We start from the raw sequence: 27,363 nt of genomic DNA on the forward strand, positions 1-27,363 counted from the left end.
CCGCACTGCAAAAGGGGCATCGGGTTTGGAAACGCCGTGTGCCATGTCCTGCTGCTGTGAGCTTCCCTGATGTTACCAAGGGAAAGGGGGAAGGTTTTGTTTAAGGGAAGAAACAGAAATGTTTTTCCCAGTTCCTCTCACAGGCGCTGATTAGAAAGAGACTTGGGAAAGGGATAAAATCAAAACTCTGAAACCTCCGAATTTGTCATCTCAAGTAAAGTACTATGATTGTTGAGGTTTGGGACCAAGCACTTTGAATTGAGTTTTAATCAGTATTCAGGAACTTGGAAATAATTTTAGTTAGTATTTTTTATAAAGTTCTATCAAGTCAAACTGCGTAAGAACGAAAGCGGTCATATATTGAACTCCGGAGCTTAAAAATAGCACGGAAAACAGATTTCTAGTAAAAACTGCCTCAGGTGCGCTCTCCGCGAAGCGCCGCGGTGCCCGCCCACCCAGCAGATCCAGGCGGCGGGGCAGCGCCGCAGCTCTCCCAGCTGACGCACGGGGCCGAAAGGGAGGGAAAAAAAATTAAAATAATAACAGTGATGTAAAAAACCCAACGCGGGTGGGCTGGGCGGGGCAGGGTCCGCAGGTAGGGCCCCACCTCCCGCGCTGTGAGAGGGGCTGGCGGAGGGAGGGAGGGGCTGGTGCGTGAGCGCGGGCGAGCGGCGGGCGGGCCGGGGCGAGCGGAGCGCGCGGCTGTGGCAGGCGGCCCCCCAGCGTTCCCCAGCGGCAAGAGCAGCAGCACCTGTGACAGCCGGGGGAGGGAGGAGCGGGAGGGGAGCGGCGGCTGGAGGTGTGAGTCAGTCTCCCGGGGACCCGGCCGCTGGAAGGAAGGAGAAATGCTTACTCTGTAGAGATGAGCCAGGTTTGCCGCCGCCGGTGGGCTTCGGTGTGGAAACGCGCGCGGACTCTGCCCCGGTAAGGAGCGCGATGCCGTCCCCTCTTTCACTCCTGTCTCCACCTCCCCGGCTCCTGCTTCTCGCCCGCCCCGGCGCCCGCGGGACGAAGCAAAAGTTTCCTCGTCGCCTCTCCCGGATCGGGAGCGCTGCCCTGATCGGCATTAACCCTTTCGCTGCGCCGCGCAGCTGTCACACCCCCACCCCCGGCCTGAGTTTCGCTGTTCGTCCCCTCTCCCCCTTCAACGCCGAGGGTCCGGCACTGTCGCACTGCTCGCCTCGACCGCGGTCAGGACGGGGCGCGGGGCTGGTCCCGAGGCGGCGGCGGTCGCAGGGGAGCTGTGTCTTGCCGCGACCCCCGCCTCAGCCTCTTCGGGTGGCTCGGTTGTGCCTCCCGGGAGGGTCGGTCCCGGAGGGGTGCTGGGGGTCTCCCCCGAACACACAGTCGCTTAGCCCTTAATCTCTTTCTCGGAAGATCGTGCGCTTTCAGTCTTCGTGTTTCGCTTTTCCCGGAGGAGGGGTGTGAATTTCATAGTAGCTGCGTATCCAAAAAGGAAAAATGAAGGGATTTTACGCCGGATTGAGCGTCATTCTCAACTACCGGCATAGGCACAGATTTTGGTTCCTCATGAGCGTTATGGAAAGAGCGTGACCCTAATACCTGTTCGAGGATAGGTTTGATAACAGTGCTTCTGTCCTGAACAGACAGAGGGGCTGAAGGACTTGCTGGAATTGTCCTGCTAGGCTCATATCCACTGCTTTGAGATACTAATTCTAGGAGGTACCATCAAAATCAAAAGGGATAGATCAACTTTTTTTAAAAATATTTTATTTCCCCTGCTTCTTTTCTGGTTTGACCCCCAAGAACACATTTCAGTGCTTTGTGCAGGGCTGCTGCTGCTACAGTGATGCTGGCAGGATGTCGGCTTTCTCAGCCTTCCATGCCAAAGGATAAGGGGACGTCAGGAGGAGGCGGGGGGGCCAGGTTGTTTTGAAAGTTGTTTGTATGTTGAAAGCCGGTGGGAAAGTTCAGGCTTCCCCATTTGGAAGAGGCAAGGCTGGGTTCCGCTCTTCCAACATGCGCTTTCCATTTTTAGCTTCATTCAGACGCAGACAGCAGTTCCTTTCCTCTTCCTCTCCTTGTTTGTGTGACACTTTTCTGAGGCAGCTTTTCCACAGGCGACTAAGTGGTCTTGCGGCCATGACCCCACATTTTCTTCAGCACGGAATATTCTTTTCTCTCTGAAGCATTAAGGAAAGGGTCTGAAAAAGGTAAAGTTGTTGTCACAGCCTAGGGATTTTCTCCTCTTTGTTTTTGTTCCCTCATTACTACCGAGGCTGGCATTTTAAAGTGCTGCTTCAGTCAGAGCAGCTTCGTTTACACTGCTTTTTGGCTATTACTCAACTGTACCAACTATCCTGCATACGCTTTTAAAGTGTCACAGACTACTGTATTAGTCACACTGTATCAACGGAAACCACAACACTGAAGGACAATGAGGATTAAAGGCTGTTTTCTTTTTTTCCAGGCTGCTACACAGTGTAGCTCGGACGCTGTGAGTTTCAAGAATCTGGTGAAAGGGAGAGAGTGGACAATGAAAATGGACATGGAGGATGCTGACATGACTCTGTGGACAGAGGCTGATTTTGAAGAGAAGTGCACATATATTGTAAATGATCACCCGCTGGATCCCAGTGCCGATGGAGGCACCCTAACTCAGGCAGAGGCTTCCTTGCCAAGGAACTTGACTTTCAAATATGCATCTAACTGCAAAGAGGTAAGCGGCAGTGCTCTGGGGAAGGTTGGAGTCAGACAAGCCAAATCACAGCGCTTTGGAAAGCGTGTGCTCACCCTGTCTTTGATTCTTTAGCATACACACACACACACCCTACCAACAACAACAAATGCTGCCTGCTGGCTTTTAATATGGGACCCTAATAACTCTTTTAAGAAACTGTGTGCTGGTCATCTGTTGTGTAATATTTCCACTGAAAATTGCAGCCAACCTATCCCTGAAACTGCTTCTGTACCAATTCGCAAACAGTTAAATTTTCACACAATTTGAACAGCATCTGAATAAGCGTATTTAAACTGTGGGGTAGTTCTTTGTGCCAATTTCTAGGCTGCTGTTTGCCAGGACCATTCATTGCCTCTGGCTCAGAGATTAAAGTGCCTCGGTTGTCCAATAAATAGTTTTAAAAAAGTAAAGGGAAAAAAAAACAAAAACAAATTCCTGGAAATGTGTTTAATTATTTCTTTTTGTTTTCCCTTTGGTTATGAAATTGCTTTATTCTTTTCGTGAGCTTGTTGTATTCCTGACTTCCTAAATTCTTAAAAACTCTCTGGCATGTCGGTTAAGGAAGTAATGGTAGAACTGTAGCAAGCTTGACAGAAGGGCGGCCGTAGCTTAAATTAACTTTTGTTTATCTGGGACAGTATCTTCACTGGTAGCTAGCTGTGCGAGTCTGTCCTATCCTTGTCCCTGGAGTGGGTACATTCTTTGTTGTTGTTTCAGAAGGGCTGGAAAGAAATGAGCCCGGATGAGCAATTTGGTTTTGTGTTTACTCCTTCGTATAGAGTAGCTATTATAGCTAGGTGTGATGTTCCGTAGTGTAACAACCCAGGGGACAACCCTTCATTTCTCCCTGTGCTGAGACTTGTGGTATAGCAACTATTACCTGTGCTTCTGCTTTGGCTAAGCATACTGACCACAGAGCTGAAAAGAAGAGGTACACTCATCCATGCCTATCAAATATTTCCTTCCAGAGCAGGTACTTGTTTAATCCTGTGCACAGAAGTAGGGCCAGACCCCCAGCTGAAGGGTGTTGACACCACAGAATTTAGCTTGGCAGTGCCTAATAGAGTGCCAAGTAGGTTTGGTAAGAGGTTAAAGCTAAATTCTCCTTAAAGTCACTCTTCTCTTCCCATCTGCCCTGCCCTGCCAAACTTTGGCAGAGAAAGGTCATGCTCCAGAAAAAAAGTGTGAAACCTGGTTCTGTGTTATTGCATTGTTAGATAGGTCTTAGTTTGGCGTGAAGAGGGAAATAAAGCTGTGACTCTGCCATGGAATACAGGAGGATTTCTTGGTTGAAGGATGAGCTTACAGTGTGACAGCTCCGGTCAGTCCTTGGCAGCCGGCTGATGACTGATTGGCTGCTGAGGCTGCTTGCTCTCTCTGCCCCTGTCGAGTCCTGCTGCTGCGGCTGGAGACATCCAAAGAGCTTTCAAAATTTCCAACACTGTGTTTGGAAATACCGAGGTGTAATTTCCTTATTCTCTAGTTCAGGTCAGTGAATCAGGAGGATTGCTGCCATCTCTGTATAAGAGGTGGGGGGAGAGAGAAGTTGTTGAAAGATTTCTGGTTCTTCCTTGTAAATGTGACCCGTGCAGCTCCCTGCTAGTGGGAGTCTGAATATAGGACATCCTCCTTTTGTTCTCCAAAGCTCCCCCCGGTCTTTCATTTGTGCTGAATTGCACCTACCCTTAGGAGCAATAGGAGCTTTTAAACTCTGACTCTCTTTAAGGTAGCTCTGAAAGAAAGGGCCGATATGTGCTCTTTTGCCCACCTTCTGTGAAGGCTACACTCTGGTGAATGTATGGACAGGTCTCTCATTTGCTGCTAATCCACAGGGTGAAGTAGCTGTAAATGGCATGATCTGCTTGTGTGCTAGCAACTTCTGACATGAAACACTATTTTTTTTCTGTTTGCCTTCTGAGTGTGATTTTGTTTAGTGGCGTCAGGACTGGGTACATGTATTGCTTTTGCAAGTTGCTGTTTGTGGGTCAGTGAGGGAGCCTGATTCTGGTTTTGACCTCCTGGAAAACCACTGGAGTCCTGACAGCTCGGTAGGGTGGGTTTTTATCACTTGCAAAAGGATGAGGTAAGAGTTCGGGGGATGCATGCCTGCGTGTTTGCCAGTGGGTTTCAGATGTGAGCTGTCTTCATTGTTAACTTTGGGGAGAGCTGTGGCTTCATCTGGTTGAGTTTTAAATGCTGAGTCAATTTATTGTCAAAAAAACATATATATCGCTTGTGAAATGCTGATACTATCATGATTAGATCATGAAATCCTGGTGCTGTCACAATTAGTATTGTATCTCCGGCAGGAGCAGGAAAAGTACTGCATGCCTGCTTAGGAGGGAGGAAGTACGGCCACAGCTATTTGGGGAGTGCTGCTTTTTCTGTATCTTCTCCTTGCATGCTTTATGGAGCTCCTCTTGAAAGGTTTATGCAATTTGCAAGGGAGCCCGTGACACGTCATCATACTCTTGTTTATTCTTGGATCTTGATCAGGGACTTTTCTGAAGAACACATTTTTTGTTGTGAGTTCACAGAATGTGTCAGCATTTTAAAAAATTAATTACTACTGCTCATAACATTTTAGGCTGTTAGATTTACATAAAGTCATTTATTTATTTCTATGTGTGAATTATTTATCCTTTCCCCCAGTTTTGGCAATTGTCAAAAAATGATGAAATGTGGTGTCAGGCTTATGCTTAGAAGGCCATATGTGAATGATCTTTTCATGCAGACATTTAAAAACATTTTTTTCAGTAATCTTCCCTTTGGTCATGGTGTTTAAAGCTCAAACAGCCCTTCTTGATGTAAAGTGACAGTTACTCTGCTGTCTTGAATATTACTAGTGTCTCATCCTGGTCCATGAGCTTCGGCAGAGGAAAACATATCTTGGCAAAACACCCATTACTGTTGCATATATCTGATAAGGCCATTTATTAGAGACAGACCCTGAATCAGTGATTTTGGTGAAAGCAGTGATTTTGAGCTGTTACGAATTGTGCTTCAGTGACCTCAGACACTTGCTCTCCCCTATTGCTTTTATTTATTTTTTGTGCGGTCACCGAGGACGCCATCTGAAAGCATTCTGTTTTGTGGCATCACTTTTAGAAAACTGGTTACTGAACAAAGGGGTAAAAATTACATAACTGTAGAACTAATAGCTAAAAAAAAATTAAAATCAATGTTATTCCAGGACACACGATGGCCCACCCTGTTTGCGTGTGGAGAATACTGTTGTTTTAATGAAGCCAATAAGAATTTATTCGGTGTTTTGGTTTTCTAAAGCAGTTTAGTGGTCCCATTGCAAAATACCCTCCCCTTGCAGAATTAGCAGGAGTCGTTGTTTACTTCAGTGCCCTCTCCCCAAACAAAGATGCAGGAGCGTTGATCTTCCAAAGCTCCGTCTCAGATCAAACTGGGACCGGAGCCCATCCGCCACATGCCCAGGGGCCGCGGGCAGGCCGGGGTGTGCTGACCGGGCCTGGAGGGCCCCAGGCGTGCCCGGCCCCCGGCGCCGCATTAGGACCCTGGTCAGTTCCAGGGCCGCCGTCCGGGGCTGCCGCCGGGCCCGCGCTCCCCCCGCCGGGCCGCCCCGCCGGCGGCCGCGCTGTCCCCGCCGGCGCGCCCGAGCGCCGCTCGCAGCCGGCCCCGCTCGGGCAGGGGGCAGCGGGCTCCGGCTGACGCCGGGCTGCACCTTCCTGCTGGAAATGCTGTTGCACTCAGAGGAGGGACGCGGCGGAGTGCCGGGAGCTTTGAAAGGAGAGGGGGTAAGCGCCTGTGGAGAGAACTAGCGGGGGCAGCAGTGGCTGCCGTGCGGCGCGGTGCGGGCCCCGCAGGCAGCGCCCGGGCGGCGGCGGCAGCAGAAGGGCTCCGCTTCTGGGGAGCGCCCGCGCCGGGCTCCCCGCGGCTCCCGGGAAGGGCTCCGCGCCGAGCGGAGCGGCGCGCTGGAGGACACCTGGCGGACAGAGCTCCGAAGTGCCGCTCTGGCACAGCCCTCCGGCAGCCCGGGGGCGGCTCACCCCCGGCTCCGGACCCGGAGCTGCGCCGCTGTCCTACCGGCCAGCCCTCGGCAGCTCCCTGCTTCCTTCTCTTAAGCCGCCCCGCTAAGCTGCGGCGGGGCAGGAGCCCCTTTTGGCTGCGGCAGGGGGGTTGCCGGCAGTCTAGAGCCAGGCTGCCTTGGCACTGCTGGCACCCTTCTGCTGGCAGGTGCCCCTCCTCGACCTCATCAGCTGAGCTTGTGAGGGAACAGTGGAGGCCGAGAATTGCTGACCAGAGAGCTACCGTCAGCTAAAAGTCGTCTGGACAGCTTTATAGCCTGGTTTAGCAAAGCTTCAGCGTTGGCACACACAGATGTGCAGAACCTCTTCTGCCAAATTCTGATGGGTACAGGGTGAGAAATCATCTTTGCTTCTCCCCTGGCATTGCTGAATACAAATGCTGTCTGTAAGGTGGATATCAAAAAGTATCTGCTGTGTCAGAGACTGTTTCAAGTTGACTAGTTCAAGGAGTGATTTCTAGAGATTCTGAGAATTTCATTAGTCGTTTTAATTAGGGCCAAGATATTTTTAAAACCATGAAAAATCTCAAGCTATCATGCAGTAAAACTGGTAGGGTGTGCTTGTAGCTTGGTTGTGAACTTTTCTTGAGAGGGCAGATGGATGTAAATGAAGATATATAAGGAAAATGAGAAGAACATCTGCCTTTTTCAGCTCTCTATGAGACATGTATAAGCAAGACAAAAATAAAACTGAGCCACTGAGCTTGTTTCAGCATATGGTAGGTATAGGAAAATTTCTGGAAGTCCCTCTTCTCTCTCTTCAGTCCAGATGCACAGATCAATGAAGCATTTAACTACCTCTCCTGTTGATGTTTTAATTTTTTTTCTTTGTAGTGTGCTGAAAACACATGTTAAAATGCAAACGAGTACAAACAGCCACCACGTACACCCACCAATCTGTTTCCAGGTGATTTCTTGAATTCATGGCTGTTATTTGTCCCCTTTATTTTGACATTTAACATGAAATTATGCTAGGTGTTCATTTTTTACTGGGAGTTTTAATCTTGACCAGGACACAGGCAAGGATTTATGTCTGCCTCTTCACTTACACATTAAGGATCGTACTATGTAAGAAAATGTAGCATGAGAAAATCAGAAGGCTTAGCTCATTTGTGAAGTGCTGTCTACGTACAGTCCAGGGTTTTTACCACCCTTTGCTGAGAAGGACTGTTAAAAGAAATAGAAGAGCTCACTGAAGTGAGCTATCTGTAGATTCTGATGAGTGCTAATCTGCTTTGGTAAGGACATCGATTCCTTGTGGGGTACAGACAACAGTAATCCCAGCTCTCAGTCTTCCTCAACTACTGCTGGTGTTCCTGTCTTGTTCTGAAATCCTGGCAAGCAAAAAGACAAGTGGCAAGATGTGTGAAGGGGATAAGCTTAATACATTTTGCCATGACAGTTTATAATATATTTGGTTATAATACCAAATTAATGGGCTTTTTACCTTCTTTTTTTTCCCCACCATCTGAGCAGTAGGATCAATCTTGCAAAGGCTTGGGGTTTTTGGTTTACAAAATTGTTGGGTTTCTAACATTGTTTGGATACATTAAATTTAAGAAAATCGGTGAGAAGCAGAGAGACAAAACCAATAACTCAGCAGTGTTTTGCAAAGGGTTACTCCAAGGCACGTTCTTCTGAATAATGATGAATTGCTTCCTGATTTGTGGTCAGTGACTTTTTTTGGTATAATTACTGTCAAGAAGGAAGCTGAACAACCAGAGTACATTTCTTAGACCTAGCATAGTGGAGCATTTTCTACAAAACCCTTACACCTTTTTTGACCAAACCCACTTGATATATGTTACCGGAACTGATGATTCCTTTTTATACAAGAAGGTGACCTGTGAGTACATGTCCCAGAGTCACTTCATATTCTGTTTAGTATGCCACTGTATGCTGGTAAGAGAACTGAAGGTTGTCTTTTTTTTTTTTTTTTTTTTTTTTTTTTTTTTTTTTTTGTGTGTGTGTTCTCCTTTTAGCTACTTTAGGGCAGCTATAGACTGAAGAATGGAGGGGGGTGGAGGGTGGTTTCATTTTGATCTGGAGGAGCAGTCATTCCAGTTTCTAACTTATTAGAAAAGCAAGCTCTGTAGCAGTGAAGTGATTGATAGATACTGCATATTTTTGTTTGCTGGAACTAGACTTTTGGGGGTTGCCTTTGATAGGAAAAATAACTTCTGAAGATATTTGACAGTCTCTGTACATTTTGCTTACTGTTTCTTCTTGTAAATGTATTTCCAAAAAGCACATTTTTAAGGTGGTATTCATCATTAACTTCCATATGTCTTAGGAAAATGTTAGTACCTAACAAAGCTGGTTGTATTGTAACCGACATGATTGTTCATTTATTTATTTCTGTTTTGCTGACCTGTCACAAAAAAATTCTTCCACTGATTGCTTTACCGTGTTACATTTGGGGGACAGCGGAGAAGAGGGAGACTTCTCATTTTCTACTGGCAATGGACTGATCCTGTGCTGCTCTTCTCGTAGGTCACTGGAGTTATAAGCAAAGAGTACATCCCAAAAGGAACACGCTTTGGACCCCTGGTAGGAGAGATCTATACCAGTGATACGGTTCCCAAGAATGCGAACAGAAAATACTTTTGGCGGGTAAGCAGGAAAAAGCATCACCACGTTGTTGCAGTAAGCAGATCACTAAATGAGTACGGCTGAGAAGCTGGGTCACTTCCTGCTGCATGATGCAGGGAACAACCTCTGTATGTGGCCAGGCACAAACAGGGCCAGTGGGTGAATTAAGCCGAGTAAAAGCCTGGCTATCTTGGATGTAGGGACTGTGTGGGTGGAGAGAGCAGTGGAGATGCACAGCCCTTCCTGGCTCTGTCTTCTAAAATGTATCAGTGCTTGATTCTGTACAGAAATAGTTGTGCTGCTTGCTGTAAGGGCGCAGGTTATTTTGCATTTCTTCATAGCGGGAAGTCATTCTGATTTATGCAAGTATCACGTCCTTGTTTTTTCCCACTATGAAGAAGCTGTGAAAGTACTGCATAAGCTTTCACTCTGGAATTATGATATATTTTGTGACATTTTTTCCTAGGTCTTGTATAGAACTGCTGTAACACAGTAGTGGTAGTCTTCAGTGTATATCATTCAAGTAATAAATTTTTCTAGGCCTCCTCAGAATTGTTAAAAGAACAGCTCATGGATCTTAGCAAAGGGAAAAGAGACAAACACCAGAGTGGTGCCTAATTTGTACTCCATAGCATAAACTGGAAGGGAGCAGCAGCCAATATATTTTGGCTTGGGCAGTCTGTGCTGGGGAATATGCTTCCAGTTTATCAGCTGACATAATCCTCATTTTCCTTACAGACACATTATTAATTGTTAGAGAACATTCTTTCAGCCCCATCTCCTTCCATGGATTTGTTTTGCTGCCTTCTAGCCATGTAGGTTGTGTCTAATTCCGTGGATTTGGGACTGTGTCCAAGCCTCTACGCTCAGGTGCCTGCCTGCCTTAGTAATATCCCAACCTCATATCCAGGTGAAACCCAGGGCACGCACCAGCATTCCCCACACCCCTTTCTTCCTACCTAATTGAATCATTTTGGTTTTCTCAGATCGTCTTTGTACGACGTAATACAGCATTGCACAGGCAGTTATTTGCATGTGCGTTTTTACACAGCAGGCAACTGTTTTCACATTAATAAGGCCACAAAATGTTTCTTTTTGCTGAACTTTTAGGGAGCTTGTGTCCAGTATAGGAAGAGACCAGTATGCTGACCCTAGCCCCACCAGTTGTTCATAAGACAGAAGACACAGGGAAGAGGGGCTGCTAACCATCTTGCAGGACTTCATTCCTACATTGCAGTGAGAAAGATGACATCATTCTTACGATGTGATTTTAAGCCTTAATGCGGAGGGATCCTCAGAAATAATATCCTAGGAACCATCTAGGCATCATTAAATTCCCTGTTATAATCTCTTGATTCGTTCAAGACAGACTGCTGCACTGAAAATTAATTCCTTCCTAGGGGTCTGACACAGGCTTGCATATGCAAAGGAAATAATAACACGTGGGAGATAACTCCCCACATGTTATTAAAGGCATCCCGGGCTCGCTGGCAGGAGCGGGAACATCTGCCAGGCGCCCGGGGACGCTGCCTGCGCCCTGCCCGCGCCAGGGGAGCGGGGCCGCCCGGGCCCGCGTCATTTCTGGGAACGCGCCGTGACTCAGCACATCTGGTCGCGCCTTCCCCAGAATAGGTGGGAGCCTGGTGGGTGCCTCTGCCGGAGAGTCGGAGCTGTAGCCCTGACGTGGGAGCGGTGGAGGGCTGGTTTGGGAAGTGGTGGCAGGCGTCAAGCGCCAGAGCCCCGCGTTCCTGGAAGTTTGCGAGCCGGGGTGAGCAGAGAAACCCGAAGGCTCCTCTTGATGCAGCACAACTCGCCCGGCTCCCTTCCATTTTCTCATAACAAACACACCGCAAAATCTCTCGCAAGCCGCTTTGATGAGGCCACATGTATTTCCCCCTTCTCAGTTTACAGGAAGTTACTCTTAAAGAAAGTGATTCTGGTGTTTACGGCCCGCGTTAAAGGGCCAGGCCGCCTCGCCTCTCTGCCCGCCGGGCTTCGGGGAGCATAGGAGGGTCCCGGCCGGCCGGAGGGCGCTGCCCGGCCAGGGAGCTGCGAGAGTGGTGAGGGCACACGGGCAGCAACATCCTGTGGAGTGTTTTCCCTATGAGATAAGCTCTGTCTCCCCTTTGGAAAGGCATTTCCTGCTCAGCGCGGTGCATTGCTGGTGCAAGCTGCTCCCACTTCAAGGTCTGGCTTTTGCCTGGTCATTTCATCCAGCACGGAACTAGTTCCCCTTGAGAGTAAGCAGTGAGTTTTTAACAAGCATGTTTCCTGGATTTCTCTTGACTTTTTAAAAATAATTCTCTTATTCTTACCATTTCGAGAAACAGTAGCTTCTGTCAATGATGGGAACTTCTTTCCCCCGAAACCGCTGAGCAGTTTTCATATTCATGTTTTCTTGCCCCTCCGTGGGCAAGTCAGAACATGTCCCTTGGCAGGAAAAATGACTTTTCATGGGTTAACCCCTCTCCAGGTCTTCCTTCAGTTATGGCAGGTGAATTTCATCTTTGCCTCACCCAGCCTTCCTACAAAAGGGTTACAGTTCAACTATGAGCAAGTGTTGCTTTAGGACTCTGGGGGGGGTGGAGAATGTTTGCATAGTTTAAACCTTGGGTGGAGGTGGTAGGAAACTGCAAGTACAGAGGCCATAGAAAGAGGTGAGAAGGATTCTGACGTAGTGCAGCCAGCCAGTCTTATACACAGGTGACTCAAAGCATTAATGCAAGCATGCACTCAGACCTGCAGTCATCAGCATCACCCACTTGTTGATCAGAGAATCAGGAAAAGGACTCTAAGGTAGACTGTTCACACAGGGAGAGTACTCTGCGTTTCAGATTTTGGGTCTTGTTTTCCCAAGCTGAGACATAGGCTAAGATGAAATGGAAAAGGTGACTGTGAACTTGCCTTTGAATACCTTCTTAAATCAGAGGATGTCATAGTTGGAAAGGCAGGAACACAGCTTGAACTCTTTACTTCAGTAATATATGCTCTTTAAAAAAAAAAAAAAAAACGGGGGAGCTTATCATTTTTCCCCTCTGGACTCTGTGCATACGTGTTGCGTATTGTGCCTATATATATATTTATATATATTCATAAGCACTTCCTCTCTATTCCAGATCTACTCAAGTGGTGAACTTCACCACTTCATTGATGGATTTAACGAGGACAAGAGCAACTGGATGCGTTATGTAAACCCCGGCTACTCTGTTCAGGAGCAGAACTTGGCTGCTTGTCAGAATGGAATGAACATCTACTTCTATACCATCAAGCCCATCCCTGCCAACCAAGAGCTGCTTGTGTGGTATTGCCGAGACTTTGCAGAGAGGCTGCACTATCCCTCCTCCAGAGAGCTGACAATGATGAACCTCAGTAAGTGCATTACAGTATAAACAAGGAATGCTAGTAATGTCTCTTCTGCCTATACGATCTAATAATAAGTTGTATAATTACACAGCTGCATCATCTGTTGTGTCACAGGAGGTAGCTTGGAGTGGAAAAGGGGAATTAAAAAACCCAACACAAGAGAATGTTAAAAAGGGGAATTAAAAAGCCCAACACAAGAGAATGTTAAAAAGGGGAATTAAAAACCCAACACAAGACTCTGTGCCTGTTCAAATGGAAAGAGGTTATAAAATCTGAGCAGTTGCTTGTTTACACTCTGAGTCTTACCTGGTGAAATTCTGGACAGACAACCTGACCTCTGTCTTCCTAACCATAGCTGTTGGTTCACTCTCAGACTTTCCAATTTCAGATCTCACAGTATGTTGAGCAAAAGTCTGCTTTGGTAGCACATACTAAAGGCTGGGCTGTCCAGTCGTGCTCCCAAAGGGCTGCCCTCGCTGTACCAGGAAGTGGCAATGTGCCATGACTCTGTCTAGGTGTCTGACAAAATACATGTTTACTGCATAATGCACTTTGAGCCTTGCATCTACACGTATTTATCTAATGGGACCAAACCTCCTGTGGTCTTCTCATCTGGTTACTTATGTTTTAAGGTCAGTGTACTTTGTCCTCATTTCTTGGCTTTATATTGCAGCTTTCATTTTCTGTTCAAAAATAATAGCACTGGTAGCAGAGGGAAGAGGTGTTTCCAGGAGTTTGTGTTCCTCTGTGATTTCTGATGATCTCCAGCCTTGGTGCTTTACTTCTCACTTAATCACTGCCTGATACCTCACCCAGAGCCCCTCTAGAGAAGGAAAGATTCTTGCTGACTTCTCAGTGGACTCTTAGGCTGCTTCCCCTGCTGCTGCTCTAAGATAGAGCAGAGTATTCTTTTGTCCTTCTGCCAGTGACTACACCGAAACTTGAAGGACAAACTGCAAGCAGGATTTTTTTTTTTTTAATATAAAGAACTATTTATGGTTATTTGGCAACAAGAATGGGTTAAAAAATATCATTGTTACTTTGGGGATCATTAGAATTGTCATCCCATGTTACAAAAATGATATCACACATTCAGATTAATCAAAAGTACATCTGTCCTTTGTGGGTGTCACCCTTTCCCTAGTTTTTTGTCTTTTCCTACAAATTAATAGAAGAAAACCTGTTGTCTCTTAATGACAGAGGGAAGAGAGGGGAGGGAATGTCTTACGCAGCTATATTCTCTGTTCAAAAACGATCTCACTGATTCTGTCATCTTTGCACATATGTCATCTCGCCACTCTCTGTGCAGTTTTATTTCCTGATATGATGAACTGTTGGCTTTTCAGTAAGACCTGCAGGTGAGATGAGACAACAGCATGTAGGGCTCTGGTGGATGAGGAGTTTGCTAAGATCTGGTCAGGCACATTTGGCCACTAGCTAGGAGGACACACAAACGCAGGATCGGTTTCCTGCATCTGCTGGCACCTTAGGCTTCCTTGCAGAAGTAGCAATGAATGTATTTGTAAAGTGTTTCTTACTCTGTCCAGTTACTCTTAATCAGGTCAAAACTAGGGGTGTCTAGACATGGCAGAATAACTGATTTTAGTAAAAGCAGTAGGCTCAATACAAGGATTTAAAGAAATGGGAACTTGAGCCACAATTTTGTAGTTCAGCCTTAACGTTTGCAGTTTTTCCAGATGCTGAGGTTGAAACAGACATTTTTCTTTTTTAAGATAATTATATTTAAACCATTTAGAAATTTTATGTTAGCTCCTTCCACCTAAAGAAAATAGCAGTTCAGAAAATGAGAAAAAATTTTCACACATTTTTTTCTTTTCCCTCATTCTTGTGACCAGCACATTCAGGCCTAAAGCCTGCAGCTGGGCCAAAAACCCTACAGGTACCATAAGGTTTGAGGTTTTCTAAAGTTAACCTTTTGAAAAGTGTGGAAGAAAAATCCAGAAGTCTCCCAAAGATCCTTATTTGCCAAAGTCCCTGCAGCAATGGTGCAAGCAGGGGTGGTTTTTCCAGCATTAGTACTGGAACCAGATGAGTTTACCATGAATGCCAGTACTGTTTAGCTTTCTTCTGCTCCTTTCTCCCAGGCCACTAGTTAAATCTAAAATTAGAGAGCATTGTGCTGCCTCTCCAGCCTCTCTCCCTGTCACAAAGCCTGGCCAAGGTACCCTGGCACTGCATTCATCCATGAGTAAAGCACAAAGGGTTTGTCTCCAGTTCACTGGCACCCTGCACCTGGTACAGACGTAGGGCTTTGGCCCATCAAAACAGTCTTGCTTGAGGGGATCCCCCACCTGCTAGGAAGTCAGTTAAGTCCTCTCCAGCCAAATGGATTGTTAATAATTTGGTGTTCAAAGTGGTATGGCTTCCCTCAGAGGAGCAGGGGAGCATCACCACCTCTCACAGCTCATGGCTGCTGGTTTTGGCACCCACTGAGGAGGACGGAGGGAAAGTTGGAGTCCAGGTCCCAAGAGGCATGCTGAAGTCAGGGCTTCCTCCCATGGGATACACACTGGTGTGGGCGGGAGGCTGCCAGTGGCTGTGATGTGTTGCACCCAGATCTCTCCCTTCACTGTGTCTTGGGCGTGCAGTGCTCACTGGTGCCCGTGGGAGGCTTTGGAAGAGTCGCACCTTGGCTGGCTGCCTGCCCAGCCCAGCACAGGAGAGGCCACCTGGGACACACACCTACAGAGACCTTCCAGTCTTGCCAACTTAAAATATAGGCAGCTGCTTTAAGTGCCTCAAGGGTTTGGGGATCACAGCCTTAGAGTTCAACACCTCAGTTCCTCTTTAAGCACCAGAGCAGGATGGGCCTCCGGGGAAAAATGTATCAGGGAATTTCTCTGGCTTTATTTCCTGTAATTAGTGGCCTCAAAAATGAGAGAACTACCACTTTAGAGCATAAATGTATTTACACACCCACATGTAACATCTACTTGCCTCTGTAACAGCAAACTTTCAAATTAAAGGTAACTTCCCTAGCATTAGTTCATTTGCGCCGCAGAAGGAAAGCATCCAGATGCAAGACAGCAATTAGGTATGTACTTAGTTGTGGGTTTAACCCTGTCCTCTGTGTTTTCCTGAATTGGGGCCTTTGACCCAGTCCTTCGGACGCTGGAGCACACACCTACCTTCACAGCTGTGATTAGCTCTGAGTGGAGCTACATAACTTCAGATAGATGTTGAAGTGCCTGCAAGGAGTTGCACAACAGTGGCAGAGGCAAGACTCCACATTATCCCAATGCTGGAAACTCAGTGTCATTCCAAATTATCCCCTTCTCCTTCCTGCCTGTTTTGAGGCCCCTGATGTTTTTTGTCAAGATTTGAGATGTCACCTTCAGATGGTGCCATTGTCCAGAAAATAGTTTTAAGTATGGTGACACAAGATTTCTGTATTCTGCTAAAAATAAATTATCAGTAATTTGTTAAATGTGCTTAACCTCATTCAACCGCTCCTTCAGATTGTCTTTTAGTCTGTGATTTTTTTTTTTAGCAAAGACTGAGGAAATTTGCGTTGGTGGTTCCACATAGTTTAGAATTTAATTCTTACCTCAACATGGGAGGATTATTTTGGGATGGAGGGGTGGAGAGGATAACAGTTAAAAAAAACCAACCAAACAAAAAAAACCCTATACAACAAAAGCCCAACAAAATCCAAACCATTGCATTGACTCAGGACATGACTATTTGATAATAATGTTCATATATTGCAATCATATGATGCAACTTCCTGCTGCTCATGTCATGTTTGTCTCCTCAGTCAAGTACGGGCAGGTGACATCTTTTGGTCAAGCTTCAGAAAAAAATTCAAGTTGGGGGAAGACTATTTACAAAATACTTGGCAATCTTTCTGTTTCATTAACAGGTTTAACAAGGCATTATTTAAAATGTTTCCAGTTCTGTGAAGATTAAGTTTTTAACGCTTTTTTTTTAAATGCTATTTAATCTTTTCTTCCTGCTGGCCCTGATATGCTGGCCGTTAGCTCAGCCCTGTCGCTCGCTTTCCCTTTTGTTTATGGGCAGTTTCACTTTCTGGTTTTGAAGCTTTTCTGTTTGGGTTGATAGGAAACATCTGCACTTGCTTAAAAAAATGCCTCTTGGAATGTTCAAAAGGGCTCAGGAAAACGATTTTTAAATGATATGAGAGGTTGTCTTCACAAAATCAGAATTCAGGGCCTGAAGTTGTCTTAATATTGAGAATTATTTGAAGGCTCCCGGAAAGACCTTCTCTGAGCAAAAAGTTTTCAAAGGCATGTCACACTGCCATGGACACATTTAGAAAACAGATGATCAAATTATGTACTTCTAAATGTTGGTCTCTGTTCTCATTTTGAGTGGAAACAGTCTTTGTTTTGCCCGCTTCACAACTTCGAGGTTCTCTTTCTACTAGCAAAAGAGGTGCTTAATTTAGATCAAAAATGTGAATCGGCATAATTAAGCTCCACCACTCAAAGTGTTCAGTACCATCTCACTCCTGAAATTACTATTGAAATTACTGTCTGCCTACAACCGTTTTTCAAGTTTTTAGAAAAAAAACCAGATCATTGTTTTCATGAAATGTTTGTCAGGCTACTGCTCAGAGCACAAGAACCAAGAGCAAAGGCTATAGCTCTGCAGCAGTCTGTAGCTGGAACACCCACATTGGAGTGACTTCAGGCAGCCCCTTCACTCAAGTTTTATTAATACTTAAAAGTAACAGGAGTTTCGTCCCTTTTCCTCTTGCATGCACGCACTAATCTCAGCAAATATCTGTTTGCAGATAAAAAAAAATCTGAGCAAATAATCTGTTGACCTCAGAAGTGGATCAGACTCCTCAAGAGGCACGTCTGGGGTTTTTTTCTTTCTTCCCCCCCACCCTTCTTAGATCAGTAACTTAAAAATGCAGCTGCACTGTTCTTGTTTTGTCATGAATCTCTTTTCTGTGTGTCTCTCTGACCACAGAAACTAGACAGATCTTGGAATAGTATGTGCCTATATTTAGTATGTATATGTGTGTGTGTGTGTGTGTATGGGGGCAGGGGGAGAAATGCATTTCAAGAGTGAGAGGGAGACATTCTGATTGGTAAAAACTTAGATCTAGGATCACAAGTTCAGAAAAAACATCCATTTATAAGAAATATATCTCTTTAACTTTGAAGTATGGCTCCTTTAAGAGCAACAAGAAAGGCTGTAAACCTCTCAATCAGTTTCAGCCCTGGTTTAAATCCACCTTCAGTATAAAACTTAAGAACCTCTCCTTGGCCTCCGACATTACCTTCTCTTATTTTACACAGTGCTGACACACTTGTTTATGTTTTGATCTCTCTGGTGTTCCCAAGTGTCCCTTGTGCTCAGGTAATAGGGGAAAAGCCAAGAGGGGATTTATGGACCACAGATAGCTTGCAAACTAAAGAGACCTGTCACAGTTAGACTTGAAAAATAAATTTTAAATACCACAACTTCTGTCTATGCATGGAAATTAGTAGGAGGGACAGCTTTACTGGGAAAATTCAGAAGGGAAGAAAAGAGCAATTATCTTTAGTCAGTCAAGAGAAAGCATGGGATTGTTGCACAAAGAAAGTTACGATCTCTGCGTGGGCTTCCTTTCTGTCACTCCTGGGCTTGCTCCTGCACATAAGGCACGTACATCCCCACCCTCGTGTTTAACCTTGTGACAGTCGGAGTTGTTTCTCCAGCTGAAGTGGCCCCAGTTTCTCTATCACTTTTCCAGCACCACCAGCATTTCTCCTTCCTCTTCCCCTCCTCCTGGGTTTTTTTTCTTTAAAAGAGAAAAGTGTCAATTTGAACTTCCTGCTTGACAGACCCCACTGAGAAACTGATATGGGCCTGATAAGGTGGTATTTATTTATTTTTCCTGCTGCAAGGCTTCACAAGTCCTCCTTCTCACCCCCCTGTCCAGTTTTCAATACTGCCTGGTCTTGATACTTCCCAATGCTGATAGTGTCACCAGGAATGTTTGCTCTGAGACACTGCTGTGATGAAAGGCAGCTGATAAGAAGATACAGATAATATTATCCACAGTGCCATTGTGGAGCTTCTTGGACCTAGGAGGACCTCTATGCTATGCCCAAAAATCTGGTTGACATTTAAAAAATGAGTTACCAGTCCAGGATTACAGACAAAATGACCAAAGAAAGTAGATGTTTTTTAAAGCCAGACAACACAATATGTTATTACTTTATTTTTGATACAGCTCTGGATTAAATTTTAGATACTGAGAGAACTAATTGGGAAGCTCTCTGTGCACTTATCTGTGTACATGCTTGCTGTACAACACTCAAGTTTTATCATAAATATTTTAATTGAATTTAACTGTGTTCAGCTGCATTTCATTGCAGCGTGAAAACACACAAATTACCAACAAATCTCAAACTAAATTTGCTTGCTACTAGTCTAATGCCATTTCAAAAAGGATGCTACTGTAAAGTGGGTTGGTGTAAGTAGGCGCATGCTTTGAAAACAGCTGTTTTCTTGGATACGTTTAATAAATGGCTGTTTCTTTGCCTTATAGGGTAATGTTGCCAAATGATAGATTCCATCAGGGTAGTGCATAGTGAAGCAAAGAATCCGTGTTGAAAGCTGCGTGGTCATTGCCTGTTCTTACGTTCCTCACTGGGTTCAGATGATCCTCCAAAAATCAGAAATAACTGTTTCTCACCTCAGATAGTGAAGTAAGAACAGTCAGTCATGGAAGCAGAAACGTTTCTAAAGGACTGCAATGGTTTAGAGTCACGTACCTACTGGTGTTGGCTTGCACCTCCTGAGGGAAAGCCTGGCACTAACTAAGATTATGAAACCTTCTTGTAGTTTTTCCCCCTATAACAAAATATCTTACAAGTAATCAAGATTATGTAACAAAGATAAAGGCAGATTTGTTTTTCTACTGAATTTGTCTTTCAGTGTGCTGTTAAGATTGTATTATGTCCAGATAGCAAGGTCTTTGAATACAAATAAATAGAATATGTGCTGAACTGAGATGAATGCATGCTAGCTTCTATTTCCTTCTAAATACATATTTCTTTTTCCTTTTTTTTTTTTTAAGCACATTTCAACTTAAGCTGGAGCCAACCAGTCTTGCTTTCTTTTACTTTGCTTCAGCACTTTTTTATAAAGTACAGCTGTAAGCAGAGGAGTTTTGCATAGACTGAATGCCACAGAAATCTGCAGTAAATAGTCTGCTTTGTTGTAGATGTTCCTAAGCAGTATATTTAATGAGTAATGATCTGTTTACTGATGGAGAATACCTTCTCTTTGAAGAAGGCTTTCATCCTAGCCAGCCATGGTTTTTTTGGTACTGTAAGTAATTGAACTGGCTGGTGAAGTGACTGCTGCGGTTTGGCAAAACCCGATTTGTCATGCCTTGTTATTTTACTGAGGAACATTTCTGGGAGCTTGTGTTCTGTGAAGTCCTTCAGTTAAACCTGTATTGTGAACAAATGCTCGTTACCACATTTATTAGAAATACTGCTTAAAGAGACATTCAACAGCAAAGCCAGGCAAATTTAAGGGGAAAGAAAGGTGAAATCAGTTTGCAGAGTGGAGACTGGCACTCTGCAAATGCATCATCATCAGATCTCTATGTACTGGCCTGTATCCCCTAAATTAACAGTGCTTTATATTAACACTTAATACCAGCAGGCATTTCTTCACACAAAAATTAGTTTTCTGGCAAGTTGAATGATTGCTCATCTCTGAGAGATGACCTTCCTTCCCACTAAACTTGTAGGAGTTAGATTTTGTTTTGAAAAGAGATAATACCAGTGACATATCTAAATAATCATTACTTTGTCTTTGTATTTCAGCACAAACCCACGTTAATCCAAAGCAGCACAGCACTGATAAAGATGAGCTTTATCAGAAAAGCATCCCAAAGAAGGAGCACAGTGTGAAAGAAATCCTGAAAATGGAATCCAATCCTCCAAAAGGAAAAGACTTCTTTCAGACCAACATTTCACCAGTTACTCCAGAAAAAGACTTGGATGATTTACATAAGAACTATAGCCCGGAGAGGTGTTTCTTCCCTCGAGTTGTCTACCCAATCCGACCTCACATTCCAGAAGACTATCTGAAAGCTTCCTTAGCATATGGCATGGACAGACCCAGCTACATTACTCACTCGCCCATCCAGGCATCTACTACACCGAGTCCTTCCGGGAGGAGCAGCCCAGACCAAAGTTTAAAAAGTTCAAGCCCCCACAGTAGTCCAGGGGTCACGGTTTCGCCTCTGGCACCTACTTCCCAAGAGCACAGAGAGCCATACCCTTACTTGAATGGATCATATGGCTCAGAAGGATTGGGGTCTTATCCTGGATATGCACCCCCTGGCCACCTCTCACCTGCCTTTCTACCGTCCTACAATCCCCATTACCCCAAATTCCTGTTACCTCCATTCAATATGAGCTGTAATAACCTGAGCGCTTTGAACAATATCAATGGCATCAACAATTTCAATCTCTTCCCAAGGATGTATCCTCTTTATGGCAACCTGCTCAGTGGAGGTAGCCTTTCCCACCACATGCTGAACCCTACCACGCTCCCCAGCTCACTGCCCAGTGAAGGAGGCCGTCGACTGCTGCAGCCTGATCATCCAAGAGACTTCCTCATACCAGCACCCAACAGTGCCTTCTCTATCACGGGCGCTGCTGCCAGCATGAAGGACAAGCCATGCAGCCCTACCAGTGGGTCCCCCACCGCTGGTACAGCAGCCAGTTCGGAACACATAATGCAACCTAAACCTACCTCAGTGGTGTTGGCTGCTACCGGCGGTGAAGAAGCCATGAATCTCATTAAAAGTAAGAGGAATGTGACCGGTTACAAAACCCTCCCATACCCACTGAAAAAGCAGAATGGGAAGATCAAGTACGAATGCAATGTTTGCTCCAAGACCTTTGGCCAGCTCTCCAATCTGAAGGTAGGCAGTGGAGAATAAGACAGGAGCCTTCTTTGAAGGCTCAGGTTTCTCCCTGTAGATTTTCGAGGAAAAGCAGGGTCAGGCCTCCCTTGCTTGTTAGGCTGTTTATTCGTCTGGGCTTAGTACAGCATCCCCCAGCAAGAAAGCGTGGTTGTGTGTTTTAATACTGACGCCACCTAATTAACTAGATAACATTGTATTTTGGCAATAGGACTCTTCCGCTGACTTTAGGAAACATCTGAAAGCACTTTTGTTGTAGTACTGGAAACTGCAAATTGTTAATTGCTTTGTCTCTCCCTAGGTGCACCTCCGAGTACACAGCGGAGAGAGACCATTTAAATGCCAGACTTGCAATAAGGGCTTCACACAGCTGGCTCACCTCCAGAAGCACTATCTGGTACACACGGGAGAAAAACCCCACGAGTGTCAGGTATGTAATGCACAGAGAGAGAGATGATTCCTTCTGAGGCCAAAGGGATGGCAGGGCTTTGCACACCCCATACAGTGTGCAGGGAGGGCTGAGGGACAAACCCTTGGCTGCTCAGGGCCAGAATCCACACCGCAGCTGGGCCCAGCCCTTGTGCAGCAGCATCTGTGAGACAGCACGATTGCCTGCAGCCTGCTAGAGCAACATCTGCCTGATACAGTTTTGCCATCAGCCACACTCAAAATGACATTCAGCAATATTTAAATAAAAAAAGGTGGGGATTTTTTTCCCTTTGTGAGAAAGTGTGAAGATATAGAAAGCTGCTGCTTCGTCCTGCCGTCTCCTCCTAGGTGTCTGTGATTTAAACCATAAAATCGCCTCCCACTCACTCGCTGTTTCTCTGCCACCCCCCACATTAGGTTTGTCACAAGCGGTTCAGCAGCACCAGCAATCTCAAAACCCACCTGCGGCTCCACTCTGGAGAGAAGCCTTACCAGTGCAAGCTCTGCCCGGCCAAATTCACCCAGTTTGTGCACCTGAAGCTGCACAAGCGTCTCCACACCCGGGAACGCCCCCATAAATGCATCCACTGCCACAAGAGCTACATTCACCTCTGCAGCCTCCAGGTCCACCTGAAGGGCAACTGCCCCGTTGCCCCTGCCTCTGGCCTCTCCATGGAGGACCTGAACCGAATCAATGAGGAGATCGAGAAGTTCGATATCAGTGACAATGCTGACAAGTTGGAAGAAGTGGAGGACAATATCGACTTAACGTCGATCGTGGAGAAGGATATACTGACCATGCTCAGGAGGGAAATGGAAGGAGCTAATCTGAAAGTCTCTCTACAGAGGAACCTGGGAAATGGGCTTATCTCCTCAGGATGCAACCTTTACGAGTCGTCAGATATGTCAGTTATGAAGTTGCCTCACAGTCACCCACTACCTCTGTTACCTGTAAAGGTCAAGCAAGAAACAATTGAACCGATGGACCCTTAAGACTTTTTGGCAAAGTGATTTTTTTTTATTTATGACTTGGCAAGTCAGGGTGCCTGTAGCAGTTGCTTGTACATAGTTTCAATGCTGCAAAGCAATCTTGGCTTACAGTAGTTTCCCTACGCTCTCCAGCTGAAAGAAGGAACTCCAAAGTTACTGTTTTCTCAGGGCATAAAAAGGGGCAAAGGACTGTGCATTGCCTCGCCAGTTACTAAGAGACAATCATCTATCCATAATTATTTTTTCAATGATAGTACTTCATAATTTATTATGCAATTAATCATTCTAAAAGCAATAATTAGGAAAATGTTTACAATGACTGGAAAAATTCATTGTAATTTTTACTTTAAATGTTTTTATTTTTTGTTTTATGGCCATTCCTTGTAGATATTTTTTTTCTGCACATCTGTTTTAAGAACCCAGGATTAGGGTTTCAGTAAATGTATTTTATGTACCAATGTCTTTTAAACAAATGTGGTTTTTCATATTGCCAAAGTTGGACATGTGACATACAGAATCCTAGATCTGTTGGTTTGAAAAAAAAATTCTGTGTACTTTCATGAGCAAATCACCCCACTGGGAATTGAAAAGCAAAAAAAAAAACCAAACCAACAACCCAGAGTAGCAGCAAGCAGGGAAGAAAGAACTTCTCCTGCCTCTCAGAGGAGAGGAGAAAGATTTTTCTACCTGCAGCTCTCCCTGGAACAGATGTGGCACAGCAAACACTGACCTGCCATGGACAATACCACAGGTTTTTAGAAAACAGCTCTAGCCCCACATATTGTCATGTAACTTTAAGACCAAAGGAACACATGAGTTTAAAGTGGCTTTTCCAAAATAGAATCTCACATTCTTTTGTTTCCAAAAGCAGTTTAAAAGCAAAGACACAAATATTATTAATATTCTGCCTAAAAGGGGGTTTGGGCAGATTTCTTTCTTCTGATTTTTGTTTTATTTTGGGTTTTTTGGCCAGAGCCTTCCAGGGATAAAAAAAAAAGATGGTCAGATTCCCTGAGAAAGAAGGGGTTCAGTTTTACTTGTATTTTTCTCTCCCACTTTGCCTGGGTAGAAGTGGGGAGCAAAGTCCTTTCCTGGCACATAAATTTTTTTTCTTCCTTCCTGTACGACTCAGATTTTTCTCAGTATTTGTGTTTGTACATTTTGTGGTTAATTTAATTAAAGAAGAAAAGGGCATTGCAAAGTTGTTGAACAACAATTACCTCAGTGCTTGTGTCCAGTGGTGCAGACAATGCTGTTTTACCTAAATGCTTTGCTACTTTAGAGAAGAAACCAAAATGTGCACAGGGAAAGATAGAATGCACGTCCTTTTATCTTTTTGTTTTGCTAAGCCCAAAGATGATATGGTGATGTTTGAGGTGTAGCAAAGAATACATGTATATTTATAGATATATTTATACCACTATACGATATATGTATATGTATATATATTTATACCACTTAAGTTGTGAGCCAAACCATGTAATAAAACCTATTTTTCATCTAAGTGTGAAAATCAAATGTTATCCCAGTTTTGCAAATAACCAGTGACCTCAAAACCAGAAGGTTGTACCGAGGCATTTATCACTTGCAAATACACACGCACAGCTGAAGGTGAAGCCGGGACTTGCAAACACGTGAGTGACATCATCATGCATCCACGTGTGACATCTCAGTGAATTTGGTGGGAATGACCCTGTTTTCAGGCCAGGGCTCCTTCAGTCCCCTGCTCTCCTGGCAGTCTGCGCTGGGAGGGAAGGAGGCTGGTGGTCAGTCAACAGACAGCCAGAAAATGTAACTGAAAGAACTTGAAAAGAAGCCAAATATGACCCGTGCGTGATGTGGTCACAAATCACAGTAAGGGCAGGATGGAAGTCAAGGGGGGACAAGGCCCTTGTCTCATTGTGCCCTGCCACTAACGAGTTGCACAGTCAACTCACATGAATATAAGTAGCATTATTACACACCTCCCTCCATGTATCCCTTTTTGTCTGGTTATGTTCTTAAAAAAATTTTTAAAGTCCACCTCAACAATTCAGGATTCGGTGGTCTTTTTTTTTCAGCAAACTTCATTTTAATGCCTTCTGTAAAAAAAACAAACAATCCTGAAATACAGGTCTCCCAACACAGCTTTTGAAGGGCTCCAGTTCATAACATTTCCACTCCTGCAAATTGTGAGGCTGACATCTTTTAAATGTAGCAATAGTTCATAAATATAGTACTTAATTGTAGGATAAACCAAAGTATCACTACTCTGTCACTGGACACACACTTTTCCTATTATTGCCTGTAGTGCTTTCTTGTATTTGATACAAAATTTACAAGAATTTATATGCATCAGCTTTAAGAATTGTTACTTCTCTTTACTGTTTCCCCCTTCCCTTAGACGTTTTACATGTGAATGTAGCAACAATCAACAGTGTTTTTGGGGGTTTTTTTGTCTCTCTTAAGAAAGACTCTGACCAAAGTTAACAGGCTTTTTACTTTGCTAGAACAACAAACTATCATATGTTTACGTATTGGTTTACATCATTATTTATGTGCAAATTGTCAAATGTAAATTAAATATAAGTGTTCATTGCTTTACTGATGCTTCCCTTGTCTTCAATCTCTCTGCACCAACTGGGTGCGCGGCCTGGTTGTGGCCCCAATGCTGCTTCACTGAGGGCACTGGTGTCTTCAGCAATGCTGACTCCTGCCTTTGTGGGTTCTGATTTTCCCTCATTGAAAGCTGCAAACAGCAATGCCAGAGCTGAATACCCTGGCTTCATTTTGTACAGAGGTTTCCTCAGTTTCAGCCAGTACCTTTTAAAAAAAAAAAAAAGCCAAGAATTTTCTGTGTTTCAATGGAAATACTTGAATGCTATCTGTCTCAGAGATATGTGACCAGGGTTCTCATTTACATTTTTCCAAATGATTGTCATTTCTGGCCTGAAACCATAACCACCAGGACCACAATGACACACTCAAAATGTCAGTGTGAGACCACTTAGTCCTGTCTCAGCATGGTGGGAACTGCATTCAAAACAAACGTGGATCTGTTGTTAAGTGCTCACAAAGGAGATGTGAACACTGCACTAAATCCAGGGGAAGGTCAAGTGTCCACCCCTCCCTCCCCACCTCAGCCCAAGAGTAACAGCAGGCCAGGATGCCCCAGAAAGCTAATTCAACATTTGCTACTTCCATCATTTACCGTGAGATCTAAACCAGAGAGGCCATGTGCTGCCCTGCCCTACCTGAATGTTAAAGAAATAACGTTCCTGCGCATATTGAGACACTCAGCGCCGTATGATGTTTTAAAAGTATTTCACTGTCCTCTTAAAAAAATTCATTTAAACATCTGTCTCAAGAATTTGAAATACTGCCAACACCGAACTGTGGAGTTAAGAAAACCAGAGCACTGTTGTCATAAACGTGCCAAATGCAGCATGTTATATTCCCATATTCGACAGAGCTATTGCTGTAATAATTTTTTGTAAAAAACATAGGATAACCATTACCGCCATAAATCATACTTCATTACTTGGCAGAGCGTTACGTTGTGCTGGAGAGTTATGTCCTGGGGACACTTGTAAGCTTTAGAAGATGTTTAATAAAACACATTACATAAAAAGACAATGCACGTTATAGATCACAGCCTCGCGAGGCCGAGCCCGGCAGCTGCTGCCTTGGTTTCTGGCGGCCCCCAAGCCGGATGGAGCCGCTGATGGCATGTGCTCCGAGCAGCAGCACAGCGGGATTCAGCCATGGCAACACCACCACCACCAGGTCGGATAACCACAACAGCGTTAACTAGGGGCAGGGGGGAAAAGCTAATCGATTTGGGAGCTGCCACAAAACGCAGCCCTGTGACAGCGTGTGCCCCAGCACAGAGCCGCTGGCTGCCTGTGGGCGGGCAGGCCTCATGCCCGTCTTGCTGCCGTCAGTGTGAAAATGTTCAGGGGCCAAACGTGTTGGGCAATGTGGCCTTGCCAGCTGAGCTGCTTTGCCACAGGACAGGGTGAATTACAGCTGAGATAGACTCAAGCACAGATTTAGGGAGGATCCTGCCATTCTGGCTGGTTTATAAAGCCCAGTGCCTCTCAGCTGGGTACTGGGGAGACACCGCTAATTCCCAGTGTGGCCAATTATGGCCTTGAGGTCGAAAATGAAAAACGTGACTCATTGAGGGGGTATGAGCCCTTTGGGTTCAAATCAGTGTCTACCAGTGCACGGCTGCGTCTCAACACGTGCTGGGACCGCGTGGGATGCGGCCCAAAACCTTTGCTGTCATTCAGAGGTGTTACATTAGAGTGAGGGAAATAG

At 45.0% G+C, this 27,363-nt stretch overlaps 1 protein-coding gene and 1 long non-coding RNA gene across 12 annotated transcripts in view; one reads left to right on the forward strand and one right to left on the reverse strand.

Annotated features, from left to right (window-relative positions):
• Window positions 1-24,565, forward strand: part of PRDM1 (PR/SET domain 1) — a 111,481-nt gene extending 86,916 nt beyond the window's left edge. For 5 of the 10 annotated variants that reach the window (XM_032101358.1, XM_032101361.1, XM_032101357.1 and 2 more), the window contains 6 exons: window positions 2,432-2,680; window positions 9,252-9,371; window positions 12,467-12,719; window positions 20,534-21,642; window positions 21,944-22,072; window positions 22,489-23,064. In XM_032101358.1, coding sequence (XP_031957249.1) covers window positions 2,498-2,680; window positions 9,252-9,371; window positions 12,467-12,719; window positions 20,534-21,642; window positions 21,944-22,072; window positions 22,489-23,064 — 2,370 coding nt within the window. In that variant the 5' untranslated portion in view covers window positions 2,432-2,497. Of the gene's footprint in view, window positions 1-754; window positions 925-2,084; window positions 2,175-2,398; window positions 2,681-6,342; window positions 6,469-8,639; window positions 8,661-9,251; window positions 9,372-12,466; window positions 12,720-20,533; window positions 21,643-21,943; window positions 22,073-22,488 lie in introns of those variants that run through there. The other 5 variants (XM_032101366.1, XM_032101362.1, XM_032101356.1 and 2 more) reach the window with 5 other exon arrangements.
• The window catches only part of LOC116440535, a 39,422-nt gene continuing 20,181 nt past the window's right edge, over window positions 8,123-27,363 (reverse strand). Inside the window, exon 2 of one of the 2 annotated variants that reach the window (XR_004238662.1) lies at window positions 8,123-11,875. This is a non-coding gene — a long non-coding RNA (uncharacterized LOC116440535). Of the gene's footprint in view, window positions 11,876-24,228; window positions 25,864-27,363 lie in introns of those variants that run through there. The other variant, XR_004238661.1, reaches the window with a different exon arrangement.

The sequence above is a fragment of the Corvus moneduloides genome, chromosome 3 (genome assembly GCF_009650955.1).
Source record: "Corvus moneduloides isolate bCorMon1 chromosome 3, bCorMon1.pri, whole genome shotgun sequence".
Lineage (NCBI taxonomy): Eukaryota > Metazoa > Chordata > Aves > Passeriformes > Corvidae > Corvus > Corvus moneduloides.